Raw genomic sequence first — 27,206 nt, forward strand, 5'->3', positions numbered from 1 at the left:
CAGTATGCAGCAGGGTTTAGAAAATGGGGTCTAGGAAAGAGGGAGTGATGGCTTATATGGTACAAGAAAGGTTTCCAAAAGGATGTGTCAAAAAGAAAAAGCAAAAAGCATAGCCCATTAAACTATATGGCTAACTGACAAACAGGATAATAATAATAATAACAATAACAACATTAGAACAACAGAATTGGAAGGGTCCTTGGATTTTTATTAGTCCAACTGCCGTGTTTCCCCGAAAATAAGAGACTGTCTTATACTAATTTTTGCTCCAAAAGTTGTGCTACGTCTTATTTTCGCGGGCTGCCTTTTATTCCGATCCTTCCCCCTTAATTCTTGGAGCGTTGGTACACTCCAATTGAAGAGCCTTACTGCCCCGCTGCCGCGAATATTGAGGCCGCCGATTTCGCCACCGGACCCCTCAGCTGTTTGGCTGCCCACGTTTCTTCTGTTGGCCGCCGCGGGGGCAGGAGGTGCAATCTGGGCAGCCCCCTCGCCGGACCCATCTTTTTGGGGGGCGGTGCCATGACTGACAGAAGACACATGGGCCGCCAGACAGCTGAGAGGCCTGGTGGTAGCGAAATCTGCAAGCAGCGAAATCGGCCTTGGCATCAGAGGAACAGCTCCCGACTGTTATTTTTGTCTCCCATCAGTTTTCCTTCTATATTTCATGTTACTAGCCTCCCTCTGTCTCCTTCCCTTCCCTCCACCGTTTCTCGCTCTCCTTCCTGTGTGAGTCCTGGTTTTGCACCAGGTTGGAATTATTACTAAGATCTTTCCCACAGTGAGGACATTCAAAAAGTTTTTCCCCTGTGAGTCCTCTGGTGCTTCACCAGGTTGGAATAATCCCTAAAACTTGTCCCACAGTCAGGACATTCAAAAGGTTTCTCTCCTGTGTGAGTCCTCTGGTGTTGCACCAGGTGGGACTTCTGACTAAAACTTTTCCCACAGTCAGGACATTCAAAGGGTTTCTCTCCTGTGTGAGTCCTCTGGTGTTGCACCAGGTGGGAACTGCAACTAAATCTTTTTCCACAGTGAGGACATTCAAAGGGTTTCTCTCCTGTATGAAACCTCTGATGTTGCACCAGGCTGGAACTGCAACTAAATCTTTTTCCACAGTGAGGACATTCAAAGGGTTTTTCTCCTGTGTGAGTCCTCTGGTGTTTCACAAGGCTGGAATTTTGATTAAAACTTTTCCCACAGTCAGGACATTCAAAGGGTTTCTCTCCTGTGTGAGTCCTTTGGTGTATCACGAGGTGGGAACTGCAACTAAATCTTTTTCCACATTCAGAACAGTCAAAGGGTTTCTCTCCTGTGTGAGTCCTCTGGTGTAGCATCAGGCTGGAACTGCAACTAAATCTTTTTCCACAGTCAGAACAGTCAAAGGGTTTCTCTCCTGTGTGAGTTCTCTGGTGTGTCACCAGGTGAGAACTATGACTAAAACTTTTCCCACAGTCAGGACACTCAAAGGGTTTCTCTCCCGTGTGAGTCCTCTGGTGTTGCACCAGGTTGGAATTACGACTAAAACTTTTCCCACAGTCAGGACATTCAAAAGGTTTCTCTCCTGTGTGAGTCCTCTGGTGTCTCACCAGGCTGGAACTGAAATTAAATTTTTTCCCACACTCAGGACATTCAAAACTTTTGTCATCTGTGTGAGTCCTCTGGTGTTTCACCAGGGAGAAATTCTCACTAAAACGTTTCCCACATTCAGGACATTCAAAGGGTTTCTCTCCTGTGTGAGACCTCTGGTGTTGCACCAGGTTGGAACTTTGATGAAAACTTTTCCCACAGTCAAGACATTCAAAAGGTTTCTCTCCTGTGTGAGTCCTCTGGTGTAGCACCAGGCTGGAACTGCAACTAAACCTTTTTTCACAGTCAGGACATTCAAAGGGTTTCTCTCCTGTGTGAGTCCTCCGATGTTTCAAAAGGGTGGAATTATGACTAAATCTTTTTCCACAGTCAGAACATTCAAAGGGTTTCTCTCCCGTATGAGTCCTCTGGTGTTGCACCAAGTTGGAAATACAACTAAAATTTTTCCCACAGTCAGGACATTCAAATGGTTTTTCTCCTGTGTGAGTCCTCTGGTGTTGCACCAGTTTGGAAGTGCAACTAAATTTTTTCCCACATTCAGGACATTTAAAGGGTTTCTCTCCTGTGTGAGTCCTCTGGTGTCTCATGACTGAAATTGTGACTGAATTTTTTTTACACAGTCAGCGCATTCAAACGTTTTGCCTTCATTGTGAGTCTTCGGTACTTTGCCAGACTGGAATTCTCTCTTCGAGGCTTTCCTCACAGAAATGATGTTCAACTGCTGGAATTCCTGTGAGGGCCTCCCTTCACTGTTCAGACCGGTTTTTGCTACATTGAGATAGTGTGCATGGCTTTTCTCCTGTCTAGCCGCTCATTGCATAAATAGCTGTGATTTGTAATCTCTTCGTTTTCCACAATAGGCAAAGCTATGATGCTTTTCCACAGCTGAGTTCATCAAAAATATGGACAATGCCTTGTTTAGTGGGGCTTTAATTCACGCCGTTTTCTTCCTCACAGGGAGACGCCTGCATTCCTCTCTGCTCTACACGGCTATACTACTGACCTTTTCATCTCAACTGACTTTCAGATATCTCCCTTGTTTGCTGCATGAAAAATAATCTCCTTTGACTTTTCATGTCACCTATCCTTGAGTTGTGTATAATTTGCTTATTCGAGCTTGAAATGTTTCTTGATTTTCTCTCTCTTGTCTTAACAGCTGCTGGAGGAGGAGGAGAATCGTATGGTTTTCTAAAAGAAATGGAAAATATTTTGATTTTCGCTTCATTTTCTTCCCTTTTCAAGTTTGGTTTTTATTTCAATTGTCCCGAGTGGTCTTATTGCCATGCTCTTTGTCTATAAAATTCGAAGAAAAATAGAAATTTAATGTTTATAAAATAATTACAGATAATGTGAAAAAAGAATATATATATATATATATATGAAGGTCTCGGCATATTCAGGTTTCTTCCCGGTGTATGTTTCAGAGATTCCTGGCGACATTTCAACGAGGTCCCACTCATCACTTTCAGGCTGGTGCTTTTGGCTTTGTGCTAGGGTGAACAAGGCCAAAAGCACCAGCCTGAAGATGATGAGTGGGACCTCGTCAAAACGTCACCAGGAATCTCTGAAACTTACACAGGAAGAAACCCGAATATGTCAAGACCTTCAGACTTGTACCCGGCCAAGTCCCCTCCACCACCCAATCCCGGTACAAGATGGCGGCAGCCCTCCTCAAGATGGAGCTGGCCACTGTTAAACAGGTAGGAAGAGGGGGAAGAGAGAAAGGGGGGAGAGAGAGAAAGGGAGCAAGAGGGGGGGGAGAGAAAGAGGGGGCAAGAGAGGGGAGGAAGAGTGGGAGAAAGAGAGAGAAATTAGTGCAAAAAGGGAAGAAAAAAAGAGAAATGAGAAAATTATTGAGGCAGAGAATTAGAGGAAAGAGAGAGAAACAAAAGAGATAGAGAAATGATTCTTGATTTAAAGCATATGATAAAAAGCACCCAAGTAATAACAGAGGACAAAACCCCCCAGGCCTCACCTGTTTTTGGAAATGGTTCAAGAGTTTGCACACACACACACACACACACACACACACAAAAGGGAGGAAGAGACAGGGATGGAAAAAGAGAGAAGTGAGAGAGGGAAGGAATGAGAGAAAAAGGAAGAGGGATAAATGAGAAAGAAATGCGAGAGAAAAGGGGGAGAAATAGGAGAGGTACCCAGAATTTTTCCCCTTTGTTTATTTATTTATTTAATTTATTTTTCTATGCTGCTCAGACAATATACTTTTCCGCCCACCCCGGAAAAAAAATTAGAGGGAACATTGGTAATTACTTGCATTTTTTTTTTGCCTATACCTGCCTTGGGGGGACATATACCTGTTTACCCTCTTTTAAACTTACAGAGCTAGTTTACTGGTTTTCTTTGAAATAAATATTCTAAAACATTTAATCTAATGATGCCTCAATTGATGTAATTTTATTGGTTTCCATTTTTATAAATTGCCAGTAGTCGCTGCAATTTCCACACTCGACTTATACTGAAGTCAATAAATTTTCCCAGTTTTTGTGGAAAAAGTAGGTGTTTATAATTGGAGCGACTTATAGTTGAGTATATACGGTAACATCCCAGCGACTTCTTCATAAAGACAGGCTTCCATTTTGTCAAATTCACAATTCCCTAAGTTCACAATGTTTTTAATTGAATCACAAATCCATAAAGCCTCTTTAGAGAAGAAAGCAGACTGGAGGGAGGCAAAGAGGTCAGCAAGGCTGCTTGAGAGGAAGCAGCTCCACTTTTCCACACAAGGAACAGCTGTGGAAGACTGATTTAACCAGATGCTGGGGAAAAAGTGTGTTTCTTGGGAACACCTCCTTCTTTTGGTGTGCATCTTCCCAGCTTTGCTGCATCCTATATTTTGAACTGTGGATTGGGTTTTTGGACTGTGAACCTCAGACTTTCCTTGTGGACTTTGGACTTCACTATCTATAGATTTGAAAACTGGGCCCTTTCCAACAAAATGAAATTAATCAGAGAAAAAAAGTAGGCTGTACACTTAGCCAACAAAAACTCACAACATTTGAGTAAAAAACACAGTGTATAAAACACATCTAAATCCAGGTAACATAATCAATTTAAAATATTCTAAAAAAATTATAATGCTTTAGTAAAATCACATTTAGGATTACTGTAACTAGTTTTGATTGCCACTATATATATTAGAGGGATACTATATCTACAGCAGCACGAAGCTTACAACTTCAGCCTGATGATGGAGAATGTGATTTCACCGAAACGTCGCATAGACACTCAAAATATTACATGGGGCAAAACCCGAACTCAGAACAATCTACATATATATATATATATATATATATATGTATATATATAATCCAAGTAAGGGTGTGGCTAGCTGATGAGGCCGGAACAAGGCTGAAATGGTGCCATCCTAGTCTCCCTTAATTTTAAATTTTCAGCAAAAAATATGTCATTGATATATATAAAATTTTATATATATAAAAGGTTAGTAGAGACTCTATAAAGAGAGCGGAGAAGGGAATTCAATTCAATTCATTAGACTTGTATGCCACTCCTCTCCAAGGACACTGAGCGGAGAAATAGGGATGATTAGGGGGCTGGAGGCTAAAAGATATAAGAAGGGTTGCAGAAATTGGGTATGTCTAGTCCAGTGAAAGGAAGGACTGGGTATGAAATGAGAGTCATCTTTCAACACTTGTGGGGTCAAGAAGAAGGGGGTCAACTTATTTTGCAATTCACCCGAAGGCAAGACAAGAAGCAATGAATGGAAACCAATCCAGGAGAAAAGAAGCCTACAACTAAGGAGATTCTTCCTGACACTGAGAAAAATGAACCAATTGCCTGAAATGGGATTGAGTCTCCTGCTTCCGCAGGGCGTCGGAAGAGAAGACCCGCAAGGTCCCTTCCACCTCTCTCACAACCCCCAGTGATGGAGCACCCACAACTGCAGGGAAGCCATTCCCAAAGAATCAACCTTAACTTGAGACTTTTCCAATCTTCCCACCAGCAGAAAATTGCAGCCACCAGTTTCACAGCGTACAGCAACAGGGGGCTTAAATTTGGGCAGGGGAGGAACCTGCAGCACCAGCACCTGACACGCTTCAGCCCCCTTGCTTCTCTGCTTCCAGGCCGTGGAGGAAACCAAACAGCCCGACTTGCTCCCGGACTCTCCCCCCACCTGCCTCCAACTCACCTTCCAGCTGCTGCTTCTGTCCTCGGAAGAGCACAAAAGCCGCTCTGCACCCCTCCTTCCTCCCATGGGTCTTCCGGTAGAGGAAGTTCCTGTTTCTTCTCTCCTCTGATCTTTTCTAGCAATTCGGTACTCGATGGTTTAAAACTCTTCTATTATCCACGTTTCAGGCACAGATGTTATTTATCTGACTGCCATCTCCTGATAGCGGCAGAAAAACACTCGTCCCGTTGCTATCTAAGGTGTTTGCAAGATGTTTTCACTGTATAAATGCTGTCAAATCGTTTTTCACTTCTAGCAACTGACCTTTGAAAGTGAACCAAGTTAAATATGATGCTATTTGGCTTACCAAGATTAGATATGTGCTGAGCTCTATATTTATTTTATTTTTTTAAAAATATATTTTTAATTGATTTAAAACAACCCAATGTACAAAATACCAAACATACATATCTAAGAGACCAGCATACACAAAATGGGGAGGGGAATTTTCCCCCTATATTAATTTGTTTAAGGACATATTTTTATTTTATATGTTTATATGATAACGTTTATATGATAACAGGAATATCAACTCCCTCCAGATATTAGGACTGCCCCCACCAACGTTCCCTCTCAATTTTTTTTCCGTGTGGGCGGAAAAGTATAGTGTCTGAGCGGCAGTCCCTTTGGGACTGGGCGGTATAGAATGTATGTATGTATGTATGTATGTATGTATGTATGTATGTATGTATGTATGTATGTATGTAAATAAGTCCTAAATTTATATTTTTAATTGATTTAAAACAACCCAATGTACAAAGTACAAAACATACATATCTAAGAGACCTGCATACACAAAATGGGGAGGGGAATTTTTCCCCTATATTGATTTGTTTAAGGACATCTTTTAATTTTATTTATTAGTCAAAACATAACAGGTATAAACCTAAAAGCAAAATAGATATAGGTAAATTTGGACAATAGGACAGGGACCTCTTAGGAAAGGGGTGAGGTCGACTTTAGGTTAAAGTTTTTGGGGTTTGGGGAAGAAACTAGACTCAAGTACTTCATTGATCACTCTGTTGCTGAAGTTGTATTTTCTGCAGCGGTGTTTCGAGGCGTTTACATTGCGTTTCAGTCTATTGTGTGCTTGTGTGTTGTTGCAATTGAAGCTGAGGTATTCATTGACAGGTAAAACATTATGGCAGGTGATTTGATGAACTACATTTAGATCAGATCGAAGGCGACATACCTCTAAATTTCCTAAGCCCAAAATTTCAACTCTGGTGGAATAAGGTATTCTGTTGTGAGCAGAGGAGTGGTGGACTTTTGTGAAATATTTCTGGACTCTCTCAATTGTAAATGTTCATGAAGGTTTACAGCAGTGTTTCCCAACCTTTTTTGAGCCGCGGCACATTATTCATGTTTTCAAAATTCTGGGGAACACTGAAGGGGGGGGGGCGGGGGGGCTAAAGAAAAGTTTGGACAAAAAAAATATCTCTTCCTCCATTTCACTCTATTTCTCCCTCCCTCTTTCTCTCTCTTCCTTCCTTCCCTTCTTTCCCTCCATCCCTCTTTCCTTCTTCCTTTCTTTTTTGCTCTCTTTCTCTCTCCCTCCTTCCCTCCCTCTATGTCTTTCCCTCTCCCTCCTTCCCCCCTTTCTTTCTCTCTCTCTCTTGCTTTCTTTCCCTCTCTTTCTCTTTCTTTCTTTCTCTCATTCTCTCTCCCCTCCTTTTTCTCTCTCTCTCTTTCTCTCTCATTCACCACGCCAGCAACAGAGAGAAAAAGAAAGAACGAGAGAGAGCTGGAGAGAGAGTGGAGTGCGCAGCAGCCATCAGCCTCCTCGCCCTCCCAGACGTCCCCAGCGCCTGGCCTCGCGCCGCCTCTCGTTAGCCCGGCCGAAAGCCACACAGTCCCGGACTCCCGGATCGCTCGCTTCTCCGGCCAGCGCGGCGCTTTCCTGGGAAGATGGCTTTGCTGACCGGAGAAGCGAGCGATCCGGGAGTCCGGGACTGTGTGGCTTTGGGCCATGAAGAGAAAACGGCAGCAGGGAAAAGTCGGCCGTTTTCTCTTCATGGCGCAAAGCCACATAGTCCCGGACTCCCGGATTGCTCGCCCCAAGGCAGGAGGCGGCGGCGGAGGAGAGTGGGCGGATCGGGCGGGCAATGGGGCAGGGCGGAGAAGCCAGAGGCGCGTTTGGTCAGAGGCACCGTGGGGAGGCAGGGGCAGGGAGGTGCGGCAGTAGGTGCCTCCGGCCAAACGCGCCCCTGGCTTCTCCGCCCTGCCCCATTGCCCGCCCGATCCGCCCACTCTCCTCCGCCGCCTCTTGCCGCAGCACACCTGACGGTATCTCGCGGCACACTAGTGTGCCGCGGCACACCGGTTGGGAAACTCTGGTTTACAGAATGACACAATCATATTTGTAAAGGGCGACTCTCAATGGAAATCAAAACTCTCTATATCCCAAAACTTGAAAACTGATTTCCCAAAGCTCTAAAGGATTTATTACATGGTACCACCACTAGGCTAGACACTCTAACGGAGGTAACTTAACTGCTGTGGGCCGCATCCAAGAGCAACCAGCATACCTGAAGGAAGAAATTTTAGATCTGCTAAATGCCATGTTCCTCTGTTAATTGACCTGCAAGGAAGTCTCCAGAGAGAGGAACAGTATGCAGCAGGGTTTAGAAAATGGGGTCTAGGAAAGAGGGAGTGATGGCCGATATGGTACAAGAAAGGTTTCCAAAAGGATGTGTCAAAAACAAAAAGCAAAAAAGCATAGCCCATCAAACTATATGGCTAACTGACAACCAGGATAATAATAATAATAACAACAATAACAACAACATTAGAACAACAGAATTGGAAGGGTCCTTGGGTTTTTATTAGTCCAAATACCGTGTTTCCCCGAAAATAAGAGACTGTCTTATACTAATTTTTGCTCCAAAAGTTGTGCTACGTCTTATTTTCGCGGGGTGCCTTATATTCCGATCCTTCCCCCTTAATTCTTGGAGCATTGGTACACTCCACTTGAAGAGCCTTACTGCCCCGCTGCCACCAATATTGCTGCCTCCGATTTCGCCACCGGGCCCCTCAGCTGTTTGGTGGCCCACGTGTCTTCTGTTGGCCGCCGCGGGGGCAGGAGTTGCAATCTGGGCAGCGACGACCAAGGCTCAGCTCCCTCGTCAGCCCCATCTTTTTTGGGGGGCGGCGCCATGACCGACAGAAGACACATGGGCCGCCAGACAGCTGAGAGGCCCGGCGGTAGCGAAATCTGCAGCAGCATAATCGGCGTTGGCATCGGAGGAACAGCTCCCGATGCTGACTAGCCCAAACTGTCAGCCCACTTTGCTGCTGCAGGTGGGTAGCCGCCCATCCATCGGGCAGTCTTCTGCCTCCGGATCTGGAGGCACGGCCAGGGCCACCGAGGGCTCCTCCCCAAGTGACGCTGGTGCTGAAAAAAGACGGGTCCGGCGAGGGGGCTGAGCCTTGGCCGCTGCTGCCCAGATTGCACCTTCTGCCACCGCGGCGGCCAACAGAAGACACAGTGGTAAGATGTGCGGCGGCAGAGGTCCTGTGAGCCATGAAGCAGCTCAGTTTTGGGGTTAAGTAAAACCAGGCATGGGGGAGGGAGGGGGGAGGAAGAAAGGAAGCATATTACGGTACCGTATGTTTTTCCACCACTACGCCTTATTTTCAGGGGGTGCCTTATATTAAAAAATTCTGCAAAACCTCTGACTTGCCTTACTTTCAGGGTCCGTCTTATTTTCGTGGAAACACGGTACCTACTTAGGCAGGACACCCTACACTATTTCAGACAAATGATTATCCAATATCTTGTTACAAACTTCCAGTGTTGGAGCATTCAAAACTTCTGGAGACAATCTCTTCCACTGGTTTATAGTTCTGTCAGGAAATTTCTCCTTAGTTATAAATTACTTCTCTCCTTGTTTAGTTTCTACCCATTGCTTTTTGTTCTACACTCAGGTGCTTTGGAGAATAGATTGACTCCCTCTTCTTTGTGGCAACCCCTGAGATATTGGAACACTGCTTTCATGTCACCCTTGGTCCTTCTTTTCATTAAACTATACATACCTAGTTCCTGCAACTGTTCTTCATATATTTTAGCCTCCAGTCCCAATCATTTTTGTTGCTCTCCTCTGTACTTTTTCTAGAGTTTCAACATCCTTTTTGCATTATGGTGGCCCAAACTAAATGCAGTATTCCAAGTGTGGGCTTACCAAGGCATTATAAAGTGGTATTAACACTTCATATAATCTTGATTCTATCCCTCTGTTAATGTAACTTAAAACCATGTTGACTTTTTTTGCAGCTGCTGCACAGTGCTGGCTCATATTTAAATAGTTGTCCACTAGGACACCAAGATCCCTCACACAGTTACTATTGTTGAACAATATACCACATATACTGTACCTGTTCATTTTGGGGGTTTTTGCCTAAATGTAGAACCTTACTTTTTTAACCATTAAATTTCACTTTATTTGATAGAGCCCAATATTCAAATTTGTCAAGATCTTTGTGTATTTGAACCTATCTCCTGGAGATTAGGCGTTGATTGCTTACCTGAACGCCTCTTCTCGTATGCTGAGCGGGTACAGCAGTCACGTGGGTTGCTCGCTGTCCAATCCGCATAGGACTGAGCCTGTCTTTAAAAAGACTGCTGGATTCGCCCCTTCCCCAGAACTTGCAAATCCGTAGACTTAGGTTCGGAAAGTGGTAGCTCGAATAGTACTCTACTCTCATAGATCATAAAGTAAGGAATAAAGGCACAAACAGCTTTGATGCCACGAAGACGTCCTTCCTGGCCGGCCGAAACGTGGATTCCAGGAAGGATGTCTTCGTGATGTCAAAGCTCCGCCCATGGAATCCCTTATTGGGATTCCCCACCTCCGTTTGAGCCTCCCGACCGGCAAACAGCTCCACGGCTCTTTTGCAAAGCTGACAGCCGGGCGGCGAAAATTCTCAGCGTCCTCCCGAACCCGAACGCTGAACCCGAACTTTTGCTGAACTTCAGCCCCCCGTCTGTTTTAAAAGGCGACAGCCGGGCGGCGGGGCTTCTCGGCGGCCTCCCGAACCTGAACCTTTGCCGAACTTCCGGGTTCGGCATTCGGGGAATGCTGAGAAGCGCCCGGCTGTTTCAAAAGGTGACAGCTGGGCGACGGTGCCCAGCGGAGCGCCGTTTTCGCGGGGTTTTTTTGTTAATTGATTTTACATTGTTTCCTACGGGAAACATTGTTTCGTCTTACGAACTTTTCGCCATACGAACCTCCTCCGGGAACCAATTAAGTTTGTATTACTGTATCAAAAAGAAATATACTAAATTTGCACTGTTATTTTTATCTCCCATCAGTTTTCCTTCTATATTTCATGTTACTAGCCTCCCTTACCTTCTTCCTTCCTACTTTGTTCTCCTTCCTGTGTGAGTCCTGGTTTTGCACCAGGTTGGAATTATTACTAAGATCTTTCCCACAGTGAGGACATTCAAAAAGTTTTTCCCCTGTGAGTCCTCTGGTGCTTCACCAGGTGGGAATAATCCCTAAAACTTTTCCCACAGTCAGGACATTCAAAAGGTTTCTCTCCTGTGTGAGTCCTCTGGTGTTGCACCAGGTGGGACTTGTGACTAAAACTTTTCCCACAGTCAGGACATTCAAAAGGTTTCTCTCCTGTGTGAGTCCTCTGGTGTTGCACCAGGTGGGAACTGCAACTAAATCTTTTTCCACAGTGAGGACATTCAAAGGGTTTCTCTCCTGTATGAAACCTCTGATGTTGCACCAGGCTGGAACTGCAACTAAATCTTTTTCCACAGTGAGGACATTCAAAGGGTTTCTCTCCTGTGTGAATCCTCTGGTGTATCACAAGGCTGGAATTTTGATTAAAACTTTTCCCACAGTCAGGACATTCAAAGGGTTTCTCTCCTGTGTGAGTCCTCTGGTGTATCACGAGGTGGGAACTGCAACTAAATCTTTTTCCACATTCAGAACAGTCAAAGGGTTTCTCTCCTGTGTGAGTCCTCTGGTGTAGCCTCAGGCTGGAACTGCAACTAAATCTTTTTCCACAGTGAGGACATTCAAAGGGTTTCTCTCCTGTGTGAGTCCTCTGATGTTGCACCAGGCTGGAACTGCAACTAAATCTTTTTCCACAGTCAGGACACTCAAAGGGTTTCTCTCCCGTGTGAGTCCTCTGATGTTGCACCAGGTTGGAGTTACGACTAAAACTTTTCCCACAGTGAGGACATTCAAAAGGTTTCTCTCCTGTGTGAGTCCTCTGGTGTCTAACCAGGCTGGAACTGAAATTAAAATTTTCCCCACACTCAGGACATTCAAAACGTTTTTCATCTATGTGAGTCCTCTGGTGTTTCACCAGGGAGAAATTCTCACTAAAACGTTTCCCACATTCAGGACATTCAAAGTGTTTCTCTCCTGTGTGAGACCTCCAATGTCTCACCAGGTTGGAATTACGACTAAACCTTTTTCCACAGTCAGGACATTCAAAGGGTTTCTCTCCTGTGTGAGTCCTCTGGTGTTTCATAAGGTTGGAATTTTGATTAAAACTTTTCCCACAGTCAAGACATTCAAAGGGTTTCTCTCCTGTGTGAGTTCTCTGGTGTGTCACCAGGTGAGAACTATGACTAAAACTTTTCCCACAGTCAGAACATTCGAAGGGTTTCTCTCCTGTGTGAGTCGTCTGGTGTTGCACCAAGTTGGAAATACGACTAAAATTTTTCCCACAGACAGGACATTCAAAGGGTTTCTCTCCTGTGTGAGTCCTCTGGTGTTCCACCAGTTTGGAAGTGCAACTAAATTTTTTCCCACATTCAGGACATTCAAAGGGTTTCTCTCCTGTGTGAGTCCTCTGGTGTCTCATGACTGAAATTGTGACTGAATTTTTTTTTACAGTCAGCGCATTCAAACGTTTTGCCTTCATTGTGAGTCTTTGGTACTTTGCCAGACTGGAATTCTCTCTTCGAGGCTTTCCTCAAAGAAATGATGTTCAACTGCTGGTAATCCTGTGAGGGCCTCCCTTCACTGTTCAGACCGGTTTTTGCTACATTGAGATAGTGTGCATGGCTTTTCTCCTGTCTAGCCGCTCATTGCATAAACAGCTGTGATTTGCAATCTCTTCGTTTTCCACAATAGGCAAAGCTATGATGCTTTTCCACAGCTGAGTTCATCAAAAATATGGACAATGCCTTGTTTTGCATTCGTGGATATATCTGCTTTCATTCAAGCCGTTTTCTTCTTCACAGGGAGACGCCTGCATTCCCATCTGTTCTACACGGCTATACTACTGACCTTTTCATCTCAACTGACTTTCAGACATCTCCCTTTTTTGCTGAATAAAAAATAATCTCCTTCGACTTTTCATGTCACCTATCCTTGAGTTCAGTATAATTTGCTCATTCGATCTTGAAACCTTTCTTGATTTTCTCTCTCTTGTCTTAATAGCTGTTGGAGGAGGAGGAGAATCGTATGGTTTTCTAAAAGAAATGGAAAATATTTTGATTTTTGCTTAGTTTTCTTCCCATTTCAAGGTTGTTTTCTATTTCAATTGTCCCAAGTGGTCTTATTGCCATCCTTTTTGTCTGTAAGATTCAAAGAGAAATAGAAATTTAATGTTTATAAAATAATTAGAGATGATGTATAAACATTTAACATATATATATATATATATATATATATATATATATATATATATGAAGGTCTTGTTTCAGAGATTCCTGGTGACATTTCAACGAGGTCCCACTTGTCACTTTCAGGCTGGTGTTTTTGGCTTTGTGCTAGGGAGCACAAGTACAAAAGCACCAGCCTGAAGATGATGAGTGGGACCTCATCGAAACGTCACCAGGAATCTCTGAAACTTACACAGGAAGAAACCCGAATATGCCAAGACCTTCAGACCTGTACCCATGTAAATCTACAAAAACATATATAAACGTCGCACAGACACTCAAAATATTAGGTAACAGAAAATGTCCTTACAAACAGGAAAATGCTGTATCTTCAGATATATCCACGAAGGCAAAAGTCCATGCAGCAATACAGAATTCTTGCTGCCAAGCCGAGGCTGTAGATAGCAGACCTACACCTCCCACGGGTCTTCCAAAGCTGCTGGGCCAAAAGCCAGGAACAGAGACCCGGAGAAACAAGACAGGATAACGCAACTCCAAACTGATAACACTCCACATGGCTTCAAGGGCTTGCCTGCCTTTTAAACTCTGCTAAGGAGGACCACACCCAAACCCAGCTGTTCCTAATTCAGTGCTGATAATACTTCTTTAATTGCTCCTTTCTTTGATCTGAACGTCTCTGTCGCAAGTCAATGACGGCTTGTGCTTCATCCCCTAATGACTCCAAGCTACTGGCTGGGGAGAGCCCCCCCCGGGGCTCTCATGCTGTTCTCCTTCGTCCCATTCCTGATTTTCCTCTCCCCCGTCTGACTGTTCAGCCCCCTCCTCTTCGCTGTCATCCTCCTCTGGGCATGGAGCCAGTAGAGACACAGCGGGTCCCTGAGCAGCCTCAGGCTGAACCACAACAATATATATACTGTATATATATACACACATATACATATATACATATATACATATACAGTAATACCTCATGATACGAACTTAATTGGTGCAAGGAGGAGGTTCGTATGACGAAAGGTTCGTAAGACGAAACATTGTTTCCCATAGAAAACAATGTAAAGTCAATTAATCCGTGCAACCAAAAAAACCCCAGCAAAAAAACGGCTTTCGGCGACTGCTGGGAAGCCGCGCGGCTGTTTTAAAAGGTGACAGCCGGCCTGGGGGGCTTCCCAGCACCCCACGAACCCGGGTTTGGGGTTCGGGGGGGTGCTGGGAAGCCCCCCAGGCCGGCTGAGACCTTTTAAAACAGCCGCGCCGCTTCCCAGCTGTCTCCTGAAGCCAAACGCCAAAGCCGAACTTCCGCGTTTGGCTTCAGGAGACAGCTGGGAAGCGGCGCGGCTGTTTTAAAAGGTCGCAGCCAGCCTGGGGGGCTTCCCAGCACCCCCCCGAACCCGGGTTTGGGGTGCTGGGAAGTCGTATCCCTTTTCTCACAAATACCTATTAAAGAAGCCTTAACAGCTATCCAGGACAAACACAAGCCCCCCAAATATATCCTAGATCTAACCAACCACTGCCTGACTAATACATACTTCATCTATAACGAACAAAGATATAAACAGATAGAGGGAGCCCCCATGGGATCACCCCTCTCACCTGTCATCGCCAACCTCTATATGGAATATTTTGAAAATAATGCATTAGAGCAATCCAAACACAAACCTAAACTTTGGCTGAGATATGTTGATGATACTTTTGTAATTTGGCCACATGGAAGGGAAAAACTAGACAATTTCCTCACACATCTCAATAACCTACACCCCAAAATACAATTTACTATGGAAACAGAAATCAATGATCAACTTCCCTTTCTAGATGTACTGGTCTATAAAAAACCCAATGGCAGCCTAGGACACACTATCTACCAAAAGAAAACCCATACCAACCGTTATTTAAATGCACACTCCCACCACCACCCCGCACAGATCACCTCAGTGGCCAAAACTCTCATCACCAGAACCAAATGCCTAGCTGACCATGAACACTTAAAAACTGAATTGAACAAACTCAAAGATGTATTAATTTCTAATGGATTCGAAAGGAAAACAATCACAAACCTAATAAAAAAAGAGACACCCCCCAAAAATCAAGATCAAGAACAGGACAATGGTACCACCCTCCTCCCTTACATCAAGGGCACCACAGACAAAATTAGTAAAATTCTGCACAAACATAACATCAAAACTTCATTTTTCACTAACCAAAAAATATCAAATATCCTAAGGAACCCAAAAGATAAAATCCAATTAGAACACCAAGGAATCTATGAAATCCCTTGCCAAACATGTGCAGCCACATACATTGGACAAACCAATCGAAGAGTAAGTGCACGCATTGCAGAACATAAGAATGCAGTTAAAAAAGAAGAAAAGACTTCCTCCCTTGTCCAGCACATTAAAAAAACAGGGCACGAAATTGACTTTGAAAAAACTAAATTACTTTCCAAAACAGAAAATTTATATAGAAGAATTACTTTAGAAGCTATAGAGATTGAGAAACACCCCCTCTGCATGAATAAAAGGGATAATACATCCCGCCTACCAGAGATTTGGAAACCAGCCTTAAACAAAAAAACACTTCATAATAATCACCATGTCAATCCTTCAAGTAATTATGATTCCACCAACCAATCAGATCACTAAAACATAGTCACCTAATCTATTTGCTACATTCAAACCAAATCTCCACCCCTAACACTATATATAAGGAAGAAGTGGCAGTTGCAAACATTCCATTTTACAACAGCACGAAGCTTGAAACTTCAGCCTGATGATGGTGAATGTGATTTCGCCGAAACGTCGCATAGACACTCAAAATATTACACAGGGCAAAACCTGAACTCAGAACAATCTACATACATACATACATACATACATACATACATACATACATACATACATAACAATGAAAACTCAAACATGCCCCAATACTAAGCACTTAAATTATTTATGATTCATATAAGACTATCGAGATCCATGTTCAAATATCCATTCAAATTCAGTTGTTTAATTAGGTCAATCAAGCATTCCTTCGCCTCCTCTCCTGCCGTTGTGCTGGGGGCTGCCCGCCGCTGCCGAGTCCCCTCCGCCACCCAATCCCAGTACAAGACGGCGGCAGCTTACCTTGGCATGCTTTTCAAACGTGCCACTTCCCCAGGCAGCTGGCTTCCCCTCCTCCTCCCCTGCTGCTGCGCTGGGGCTGCCTCCTGGAGCCAGGGACGACGGGCCCAGCCTCAACCCACTCAGCCCCGGTGTGGCCGAAGCACGAGCTTCGCTTCCTCTCCCGCCGCTGCGCTGGGGGCTGTCTGCCCCCGCCAAGTCCCCTCCACCACCAAATCCCGGTACAGTACGGCGGCAGCCCTCCTCAAGATGGAACCGGCCACCGTTAAACAGGTAGGAAGAGGGGGAAGAGAGAAAGGGGGGAGAGAGAGAAAGGGAGAAAGAGGGGGGAGAGAGAAAGAGGTGGCAAGAGAGGGGAGAAAGAGTGGGAGAAAGAGAGAAGAGAGGAAGGAAGAGAGAGAGAGAGTGCAAAAGGGGAGTGCAAAAAGGGAAGAAAAAAAGAGAAATGAGAAAATGATTGAGGCAGAGAACTAGAGGAGAGAGAAACAAAAGAGAGAGAGAAATTATCTTGATTTAAAGCATATGATGAAAAGCACCCAAATAATAACAGAGGAAAAAAACCCCAGCCCTCACCTGTTTTTGGAAATGATTCAAGAGTTTGCACACGCACCCACACACACACACACACACACACAAGGGAGGAGGAGACAGGGATGGAAAAAGAGAGAAGTGAGCGAGGGAAGGAATGAGAGAAAAAGGGAGGAAGAGGGATAAATGAGAAAGAAATGAGAGAGAAAAGGAAATAGGAGAGGTATCCAGAATTTTCTCCCTATTTTTTATTTATTTATTTATTTATTTATTTATTTTCTATACCGCTCAGACACTATACTTTTCTGCCCACACTAAAAAAATTAGAGGGAACATTGGTAAGTACAGTACTTGCATTTTTTTTGCCTATACCTGCCTTGGGGGGACATATACCTGTTTACCCTCTTTTAAACTTACAGAGCTAGTTTACTGGTTTTCTTTGAAATAAATATTTTAAAACATTTAATCTAATGATGCCTCAATTGATGTAATTTTATTGGTTTCCATTTTTATAAATTACCAGTAGCCGCTGCAATTTCCACACTCGACTTATACTGAAGTCAATAAATTTTCCCAGTTTTTGTGGAAAAAGTAGGTGTTTATAATCGGAGCGACTTATAGTTGAGTATATACGGTAACATCCCAGCGACTTCTTCATAAAGACAGGCTTCCATTTTGTCAAATTCACAATTCCCTAAGTTTACAATGTTTTTAATTGAATCACAAATCCATAAAGCCTCTTTAGAGAAGAAAGCAGACTGGAGGGAGGCAAAGAGGTCAGCAAGGCTGCTTGAGAGGAAGCAGCTCCACTTCTCCACACAAGGAACAGCTGTGGAAGAGTGATTTAACCAGATACTGGGTAAAAAGTGTGTTTCTTGGGAACACCTCCTTCTTTTGATGTGCATCTACCCATCTTTGCTGCATCCTATATTTTGAACTGTGGATTGGGTTTTTGGACTGTGAACCTCAGACTTTCCTTGTGGACTTTGGACTTCACTATCTATAGATTTGAAAACTGGGCCCTTTCCAACAAAATGAAATTAATCAAAGAAAAAAAGTAGGCCGTACACTGATGCAAGAAAAACTCACATTTGATTAAAAAACGCAGTATATAAAACACATCTAAATCCAGTTAACATAAATAATCAATTTAAAATATTCTAAAAAAATTATAATGCTTTAGTAAAATCACATTTCGGATTACTGTAACTAGTTTTGATTGCCACTATATATATTAGAGGGATACTATATCTACAGCAGCACGAAGCTTACAACTTCAGCCTGATGATGGTGAATGTGATTTCACCGAAACGTCGCATAGACACTCAAAATATTACACGGGGCAAAACCCGAACTCAGAACAACATATGTATATACAGTAGTCCCTCACCTATCGCTGGTGTTACGTTCCAGACCTGGCCGCGATAGGTGAAATCCGCGATGGGGAATTTATCGACTGATAGTACGTACTTATTTAAGTATTTATATTGTAATTGTTTGGTAAGTTTTCATTGTTTTAAGTGTTTATAAACCCTGCCCACACAGTATTTATTTTATATACAGTATTTAAATACAGTATTTACAATTTTAGATTTAAAAAAACCTGCCAATAGAGTTCGGCGGGCTGTTTAAATCTGCCAATCGACTTACTCAGAAACCCGCGATGAAGTGAAGCCGCAGTAGGTGAAGCACGGTATAGCGAGGGACTACTGTATATAATCTAAGTAAGGATGTGGCTAGCTGATGAGGCCGGAACAAGGTCGAAATGGTGCCATCCTAGTCTCCCTTAATTTTAAATTTTCAGCAAAAAATATGTCATTGATATATATAAAATTTTATATATATAAAAGGTTAGTAGAGACTCTATAAAGAGAGCGGAGAAGAGAATTCAATTCAATTCATTAGACTTGTATGCCACTCCTCTCCAAGGACCCTGGGCAGAGAAATAGGGATGATTAGGGGGCTGGAGGCTAAAAGATATAAGAAGGGTTGCAGTCTATATTTTTATGTCTAGTCCAGTAAAAGGAAGGAATAGGTATGACATGGTAGCGACCTTCCAACACTTGAGGGTCAAGAAGAAGGGAGTCAACTTATTTTGCAATTCACCCGAAGGCAAGACAAGAAGCAATGAATGGAAACCAATCCAGGAGAAAAGAAGCCTACAACTAAGGAGAATTTCCCTGACACTGAGAACAATTAACCAATTGCCTGAAATGGGATTGAGTCTCCTGCTTCCGCAGGGCGTCGGAATAGAAGACCCGCAAGGTCCCTTCCACCTCTCTCACAACCCCCAGTGATGGAGCAACCCACAACCTCTGCAGGGAAGCCATTCCCAAAGAATCAACCTTAACCTGAGAGTTTTCCAATCTTCCCACCAGCGGAAAATTGCAGGCACTAGTTTCGTAGCGTGCAGCACCAGTGGGCTTAAATTTGGGCAGGGGAGGAACCTACAGCACCAGCAGCTGACACGCTTCAGCCCACTTGCTTCTCCGCTTCCAGGCCGTGGAGGAAACCAAAGAGACCGACTTGCTCCTGGACTCTCCTCCCACCTGCCTCCAACTCACCTTCCAGCTGCTGCTTCGATCCTCGGGAAAGCACAAAAGCCGCTCTGCACCACACCTTCCTCACATAGGTCTTCCGGAAGAGGAAGTTCCTGTTTCTTCTCTCCTCTGATCTTTTCTAGCAATTCCGTACTCGGTGGTTTTAACTCCTCTATTAGTTACGCTTCAGGCACAGATGTTCCTATCTGACTGTCATCTCCTGATAGCGGCGGTAAAACACTCTTGTCCCGTCTCTATCTAAGGTGTTTGCAAGATGTTTTCACTGTATAAATGCTATCAAATCGTTTCTCACTTCTAGCAACTGACCTTTGCAAGTGAACCAAGTTTAAATATGATGCTATTCGGCTTACCAAGATTAGAAATGTGCTGAGCCTTAAATTTATTTTATTTTAAATATTTTTAATTGATTTAAAACAACTCAATGTACAAAATACAAAACATACATATCTAAGAGACCAGCATACACAAAATGGGGAGGGGAATTTTTCCTCTAAATTTATTTTTTAAAGGACATATTTTTATTTTATTTATTTTTCAAAACATGTACATAACAGGTATAAACAGAAACAAAAGCAAAACAGCTATAGGTAAATTTGGACAATAGGACAGGGACGGTTGGCAAGGTGGGGCACTTATGCACGCCCCTTACAGACCTCTTAGGAAAGGGGTGAGTTCGACTTTACTCCAAGGTTTAAGTTTTTGAAGTTTGGGGAAGAAACCAGTCAGGTATGTATGTATGTACAGTAGTCCCTCGCTATACCGCGCTTCACCTACTGCGGCTTCACTTCATCGCGGGTTTCTGAGGAAGTTGATCGGCAGATTTAAACAGCCCGCCGAACTCGATCGGCAGGTTTTTTAAAAAAATATATATCTAAAATTGTAAATACTGTATTTAAATACTGTATCTAAAATAAATACTGTGTGGGAAGGGTTTATAAACACTTAAAACAATGAAAACTTACCAAACAATTACAATATAAATACTTAAATAAGTACTATCAGTCGATAAATTCCCCATCGCGGATTTCACCTATCGCGGCCAGGTCTGGAACGTAACACCAGCGATAGGTGAGGGACTACTGTATGTATGTATGTATGTATGTATGTATGTATGTATGTATGTATGTACGTACTTACTTACTTACTTACTTACTTACTTATTTATTAGACTTGTATGCTGCCCCTCTCCATAGACTCGGGGCGGCTTACAGCAATAATAAAAACAATGTATAACAAATCTAATATTTAAAATATCTAAAAAAAAACTTATTTAAAAAGCAAGACATACACCCAAACATACCATGCATAAACTATATAGGCCTGGGGGAGATGTCTCAATTCCCCCATGCTTGATGGCAGAGGTGGGTTTTGAGGAGTTTGCAAAAGGCAAGGAGGGTGGGGGCAATCCTAATCTCCAGGGGGAGTTGGTTGCAGAGGGTCAGAGCCGCCACAGAGAAGGCTCTTCCCCTGGGTCCCACCAGACAACATTGTTTAGTCGACGCGAGCCGGAGAAGGCCAATTCAGTGGGACATAACTGGTCGCTGGGATTCGTGTGGCAGAAGGCGGTCCCGGAGATATTCTGGTCTGATGCCATGAAGGGCTTTATAGGTCATAACCAACACTTTGAATTGTGACCGGAAACTGATCGGCAACCAATGCAGACTGCGGATTGTTGGTGTAACATGGGCATACCTAGGGAAGCCCATGATTGCTCTCGCAACTGCATTCTGCACGATCTGAAGTTTCCGAACATTTTTCAAAGGTAGCCCCATGTAGAGAGCGTTACAGTAGTCGAATCTCGAGGTGATGAGGGCATGAGTGATTGTGAGCAGTGTCTCCCGGTCCAAGTAGGGCTGCAACTGGTGCACCAGGTGAACCTGGGCAAACGCCCCCCTCGCTACAGCTGAAAGATGTTTCTCTAATGTGAGCTGTGGATCGAGGAGGACGCCCAAGTTGCGGACCCTCTTGAGGGGGTCAATTATTCCCCCCCAGGGTAATGGACGGACAGATGGAATTGTCCTTGGGAGGCAAAACCCACAGCCATTCCGTCTTATCAGGGTTGAGTTTGAGTCTGTTGACACCCATCCAGACCCCAACAGCCTCCAGGCACCGGCACATCACTTCCACTACTTTGTTGACTGGACAAGGGGTGGAGATGTACAACTGGGTATCATCCCCCCCTCTTTCTCTCTTTCTTTCTCTCTCACACACTTTCTCTTTCTCTCTCCCTTGCTTTCTCTCTCTCTTTCTCTCTCATGCTTTCCTTCTCTCTTTCTCTTTCTTTCTTTCTCTCTCTCTCTTGCTTTCTTTCTCTTTCTCTCTTGCTTTCTCTCTCTTCTCCTTTCTCTCTCGTACACCATGCCGGCAACAGAGAGAGAAAGAGAATAGAGAGTGTGGAGTTCGGCTTGCCGGTCCGCGGCCCCCTGGATCAGCGGCCTTGCATGGCCCCGGCGCGGACTCTGCGGTCACCTTCGCTTCCACCCCTGTCCAGCTCTGCAGCTAAGAGGCAGCAGCCACATCCACCCCTTCGCCCTCCCAGGCATCCACGGTAGCACGCCCGACTTCTCCCTGCAGGAACGGGTGGTGGGGCGCCACGAAGGGTGGCCTTTGAAGGCGTCACCATAGCGCCGTTGTCGTCACAGCGCAAAGCCACACCGTCCTGGATTGCTTGCTTCTCCGGCCAGCAAGCCGGCTGCCTAGGAAAGCGGCGCACTTTTTAAAGGCACACTTTCCTGGGCAGCCGGCTTTGCTGGCTGGAGAAGGGAGCGATTCGGGACTGCGTGGCTTTGCACCACTTCGAATGTTTCTGCAGGGAGAGGGGTACCTAATGGCTGTACGGGCGCATGCCCATGCAGCTTAGAGGCAACAGTGGCCGGCGCCCTCCCACTGGGCTCCAAAAGCTCACTTGTCATCACCGCCAGGGAAGCTCCAGCCGGGCCAGGCTCGCGGCACACCTGACCATGTGCCGCGGCACACTGGTTGAAAAACACTGCAATAAGGGATGATTTATGCTTGAAGTAATATACACAGATTGGACAGTTCAAAGATTTCTCAATGGTGTGACTCCTCTGGTGTCTCACCAGGCTGGAATTATAACTAAAATCTTTCCCACAAAAAGGACATTCAAATGGTTTCTTTCTGTGTGAATCCGCTGTTGTACCACGAGGTTGCAATTCTGACTGAAACGTTTCCTACAGACAGTACATTCATTATTTTTCATATTTTTTTACTTTTATTTTAAAAACTTTACATTTATACATATACCACATCACCATGTTACAAACATGCACATTTTTCCAATATATCATAAATATCTTAAATTTGCACTTAGTTTTATCTCCCATCTGTTTTCCTTCTATATTTCATGTTACTAGCCTCCATCTATCTCCTTCCCTTCCATCCAACTTTTCTTGTTCTCTCCCCCTTACCTTCTTCCCTCCTACCACGCTGTCCTTCCTGTGTGAGTCTTGGTTTTACACCAGGTTGGAATTATTACTAAGATCTTTCCCACAGTCAGGACATTCAAAGGGTTTCTCTCCTGTGTGAGTCCTCTGGTGTTGCACCAGGTGGGAACTGAAACTAAACCTTTTTCCACAGTGAGGACATTAAAAGGCTTTCTCTCCTATGTGAGTCCTCTGGTGTTTCATAAGACTGGAATTTTGATTAAAACTTTTCCCACAGTCATGACATTCAAAGGGTTTCTCTCCTGTGTGAGTCCTCTGGTGTTGCACCAGGTTGGAACTTTGACGAAAACCTTTCCCACAGTCAAGACATTCAAAAGGTTTTTCTCCTGTGTGAGTCCTCTGGTGTTTCACAAGACTGGAACTTTGACAAAAACTTTTCCCACAGTCAAGACATTCAAAAGGTTTCTCTCCTGTGTGAGTCCTCTGGTGTCTCACCAGGCTGGAGTCATGACTAAATCTTTTTCCACAGTGAGAACATTCAAAGGGTTTTTCTCCCGTATGAGTCCTCTGGTGTTGTACCAAGGTGGAAATGCAACTAAAACTTTTCCCACAGACAGGACATTCAAAGGGTTTCTCTCCTGTGTGAGTCCTCTGGTGTTGCACCAAGTTGGAACTACGACAAAAACTTTTCCCACAGTCAAGACATTCAAAAGGTTTCTCTCCTGTGTGAGTCCTGTGGTGTAGCACCAGGCTGGAACTGCAACTAAATCTTTTTCCACAGTCAGGACATTCAAAGGGTTTCTCTCCTGTGTGAGTCCTCTGGTGTTTCACAAGACTGGAATTTTGATTAAAACTTTCCCCACAGTCAGGACATTCAAAGGGTTTCTCTCCTGTGTGAGTCCTCTGGTGTTGCACCAGATTGGAATTGCGACTGAAACTTTTCCCACAGTCAGGACATTCAAAAGGTTTCTCTCCTGTGTGAGTCCTCTGGTGTCTCACCAGGCTGGAACTGAAATTAAAATTTTCCCCACACTCAGGACATTCGAAAAGTTTCTCTCCTCTGTGAGTCCTCTGGTGTTTCACCAGGGAGAAATTCTCACTAAAACTTTTTCCAGAGTCAGGACATTCAAAGAGTTTCTCTCCTGTGTGAGTCCTCTGGTGTTGCACCAAGTTGGAACTTTGACAAAAACTTTTCCCACAGTCAAGACATTCAAAAGGTTTCTCTCCTGTGTGAGTCCTCTGGTGTCTCACCAGGCTGGAATTATGACTAAATCTTTTTCCACAGTCTGAACATTCAAAGGGTTTCTCTCCTGTATGAGTCCTCTGGTGTTGCACCAAGGTGGAAATGCAACTAAAACTTTTCCCACAGACAGGACATTCAAAGGGTTTCTCTCCTGTGTGAGTCCTCTGGTGTTGCACAAAGTTGGAACTACGACAAAAACTTTTCCCACAGTCACGACATGCATAAGGTTTCTCTCCTGTGTGAGTCCTCTGGTGTTTCACCAATTTGGAACTGCAACCGAATCTTTTTCTACAGTCAGGACATTCAAAGTGTTTCCCTCCTCTGTGAGTCCTCTGGTGTTTCATGACTGAAATTGTGACTGAATTCTATTCACACAGTCAGCGCATTCAAACGTTTTGCCTTTTGTGTGGGTACTTTATCAGACTGGAATTCTCTCTTTGAAGCTTTCCTCACAGAAATGATGCTCAACTGGTGGTATTCCTGTGAGGGCATCCCTTAGATTCTAATGAATTTCTAATGAAATGTTCACACAATCTGCACAGTCATATGTTTTTTCCCCTCATGTGTGTCTTCTGGTATACCACCATGTTGCCATGCTCACTAAAGCACTTAGCACATTGGGAGTTCTTTTCTGGCTTCCCTGTTGTGTTTCTGCTTCCATGAATAACAAGGCAGCCGTTCTGACCAGTTTTTGCTACATTGAGATAGAGTACATGGCTTTTCTCCTGTCTAGCCGCTCATTGCATAAACAGCTGTGATTTGCAATCTCTTCGTTTTCCACAATAGGCAAAGCTATGATGCTTTTCCACAGCTGAGTACATCAAAAATATGGACAATGCCTTGTTTAGTGGTGCTTTCATTCAAGCCGTTTTCTTCTTCACAGGGAGACGCCTGCATTCCTCTCTGCTCTACACGACTTTAGTACTGACCTTTTCATCTCAATTGACTTTCAGATATCTCCCTTTTTTGCTGATTGAAAAATAATCTCCTTTACTTTTCATGTAACCCATCCTTGAGTTCTGTATAATTATTCGAGCTTGAAATCTTTCCTGATTTTCTCTCTCTTGTTTAACAGCTGCTGGAGGAGGAGGAGAATCGTATGGTTTTCTAAAAGAAATGGAAAATATTTTGATTTTTCGTTTTATTTTCTTCCCTTTTCAAGGTTGCTTTTTATTTCAATTGTGTCGAGTGGTCTTATTGCCATCCTCTTTGTCTGTAAGGTTCAAAGAAAAATAGAAATTTAATGTTCAGAAAATAATTAGAGATGATATGTATATATGAAGGTCATAAATAATTTAAGTGTTTAGTATTGGGGCATGTTTGATTTTTCATTGTATATATATGTTTTCGTAGATTTTCATGGGTACAGGTCTGAAGGTCTTGGCATATTCAGGTTTCTTCCTGGTGTATGTTTCAGTGATTCCTGGCGACATTTCAACGAGGTCTCACTTGTCACTTTCAGGCTGGTGCTTTTGGCTTTGTGCTTGGGAGCACAAGGCCAAAAGCACCAGCCTGAAGATGATGAGTGGGACCTCGTCGAAATGTCGCCAGGAATCTCTGAAACCTACACAGGAAGAAACCTGAATATTCCAAGACTTTCAGACCTGTACCCATGAAAATCTATGAAAAAAACAATGAAAACAACAATGAAAAATCAAACATGCCCCAATACTAATCACTTAAATTATTTATGATTCATAGAAAACTATCGAGATCCAGGTTCAAATATCCATTCAAATTCTGTTTTTTAATTAGGTCAATCAAGCATTCTTAGCAATGCAAAGGACTATCATCAAATTTATCTTGCACTGCTGGGGGTAGATTACATAATTGTAGATATTGTGCTTCCCGGAAGATAAGACAGGGGCCTGTCTCATGGTGGGACAGCCACCAATTTCACAGCGTGCAGCACCAGTGGGCTTAAATTTGGGCAGGGGAGGAACCTGCAGCACCAGCAGCTGACATGCTTCAGCCCACTTGCTTCTCTGCTTCCAGGCCGAGGAGGAAACCAAACAGCCTGACTTGCTCCCGGACTCTCCTCCCACCTGCCTCCAACTCACCTTCCAGCTGCTGCTTCGATCCTCGGAAGAGCCCAAAAGCCGCTCTGCACCCCACCTTCCTCCCATGGGTCTTCCGGAAGAGGAAGTTCGTGTTTCTTCTCTCCTCTGATCTTTTCTAGCAATTCCGGACTCGATGGTTTTAACTCCTCTATTAGTTACGTTTCAGGCACAGATGTTCCTATCTGACTGTCATCTCCTGATAGCGGCGGTAAAACACTCTTGTCCCGTCTCTATCTAAGGTGTTTGCAAGAAATGTTTTCACTGTATAAATGCTATCAAATCGTTTTTCACTTCTAGCAACTGACTTTTGCAAGTGAGCCTAGTGAAATAGTGAAATGTGATAATACTGGGCTTATCAAGATTAGATTCGTGCTGAACCCTAAATTTTTTTTTTTTAAGATTATTATTGAATTTAAAAAACCCCAATGTACAAAATACAAAACATACATATCTACAAGACCAACATACAAAAAAGGGGGGGGGGTATTTTCCCCTAAAGTGCATTCCAGGCATTGATCACTCTTTTCTGAAGTCCTATTTTCTGCAGTTAAGAGTTTCAAGACATTTACATTTTGATTCCATAATGTGCTTGTGTGTGGTGCTTGAACCTGAGATATTCATTGAGAGGTAAAACTATTCTGTGCTTGTGTGTTGTTGCACTTGAAGCTGGGATATTCATTGACAGGTAAAACATTATGGCAGATGATTTTATGAACTAAATATAGATGAGATCAAAGGCAATGTAGGGGCGTACATAAGTACACTAGTGTGCCTTTCGTCCCCTGTCCAATTGTCTCTCCTTATATATCATATATATTTTCTTTGTTTCATATATCTTCTCAATTTTAATATCTTTTCTTCTATCCTTTTCTTTATATACAATACTTCATGTCTATTGTCTTCACTATG

At 43.7% G+C, this 27,206-nt stretch overlaps 2 protein-coding genes and 1 pseudogene across 5 annotated transcripts in view; all 3 read right to left on the reverse strand.

Annotated features, from left to right (window-relative positions):
* Positions 1–187: 187 nt before the first annotated feature.
* Positions 188–19,663, reverse strand: LOC139163053 (zinc finger protein 135-like). Of its 4 annotated transcripts, none has more exons than XM_070743986.1 (2): positions 19,594–19,663; positions 188–2,880 (listed from the first exon to the last, which is right to left on the reverse strand). In XM_070743986.1, exon 2 carries the CDS (start codon positions 2,172–2,174, stop codon positions 792–794), a length of 1,383 nt encoding a protein of 460 aa, XP_070600087.1. In that variant the 5' UTR covers positions 2,175–2,880; positions 19,594–19,663; the 3' UTR covers positions 188–791. The 4 variants fall into 4 exon arrangements, with proteins under 4 accessions (XP_070600087.1, XP_070600088.1, XP_070600084.1 ...); XM_070743987.1 differs by lacking the exon at positions 19,594–19,663 and adding an exon at positions 11,271–13,315 and having other exon boundaries at positions 188–1,581; XM_070743983.1 differs by lacking the exon at positions 19,594–19,663 and adding an exon at positions 10,319–10,580.
* LOC139163051 (zinc finger protein 135-like) overlaps positions 11,073–27,206 on the reverse strand; it is a 30,716-nt gene continuing 14,582 nt past the window's right edge. The window contains exon 2 of the mRNA XM_070743982.1: positions 11,073–11,133. The gene's annotated coding sequence lies outside the window, so the exon portion shown is untranslated. The remainder of the gene's footprint in view (positions 11,134–27,206) is intronic.
* LOC139163052 (zinc finger protein 135 pseudogene) lies at positions 22,675–26,372 on the reverse strand (annotated as a pseudogene).

The sequence above is a fragment of the Erythrolamprus reginae genome, chromosome 2 (assembly GCF_031021105.1).
Source record: "Erythrolamprus reginae isolate rEryReg1 chromosome 2, rEryReg1.hap1, whole genome shotgun sequence".
NCBI lineage: Eukaryota > Metazoa > Chordata > Lepidosauria > Squamata > Dipsadidae > Erythrolamprus > Erythrolamprus reginae.

Bases quoted from the DNA above. Each gene is read 5' to 3' on its own strand.
- LOC139163053 (XM_070743987.1), bottom strand. From the start codon at position 12,679: ATGAAGGCAAAACGTTTGAATGCGCTGACTGTAAAAAAAAATTCAGTC. The intron at 1,582-11,270 runs GCACCAGAGGAC...CAGCCTGGTGAG, and splicing joins GATTATTCCCACCTGGTGAA to ACACCAGAGGACTCACACAG.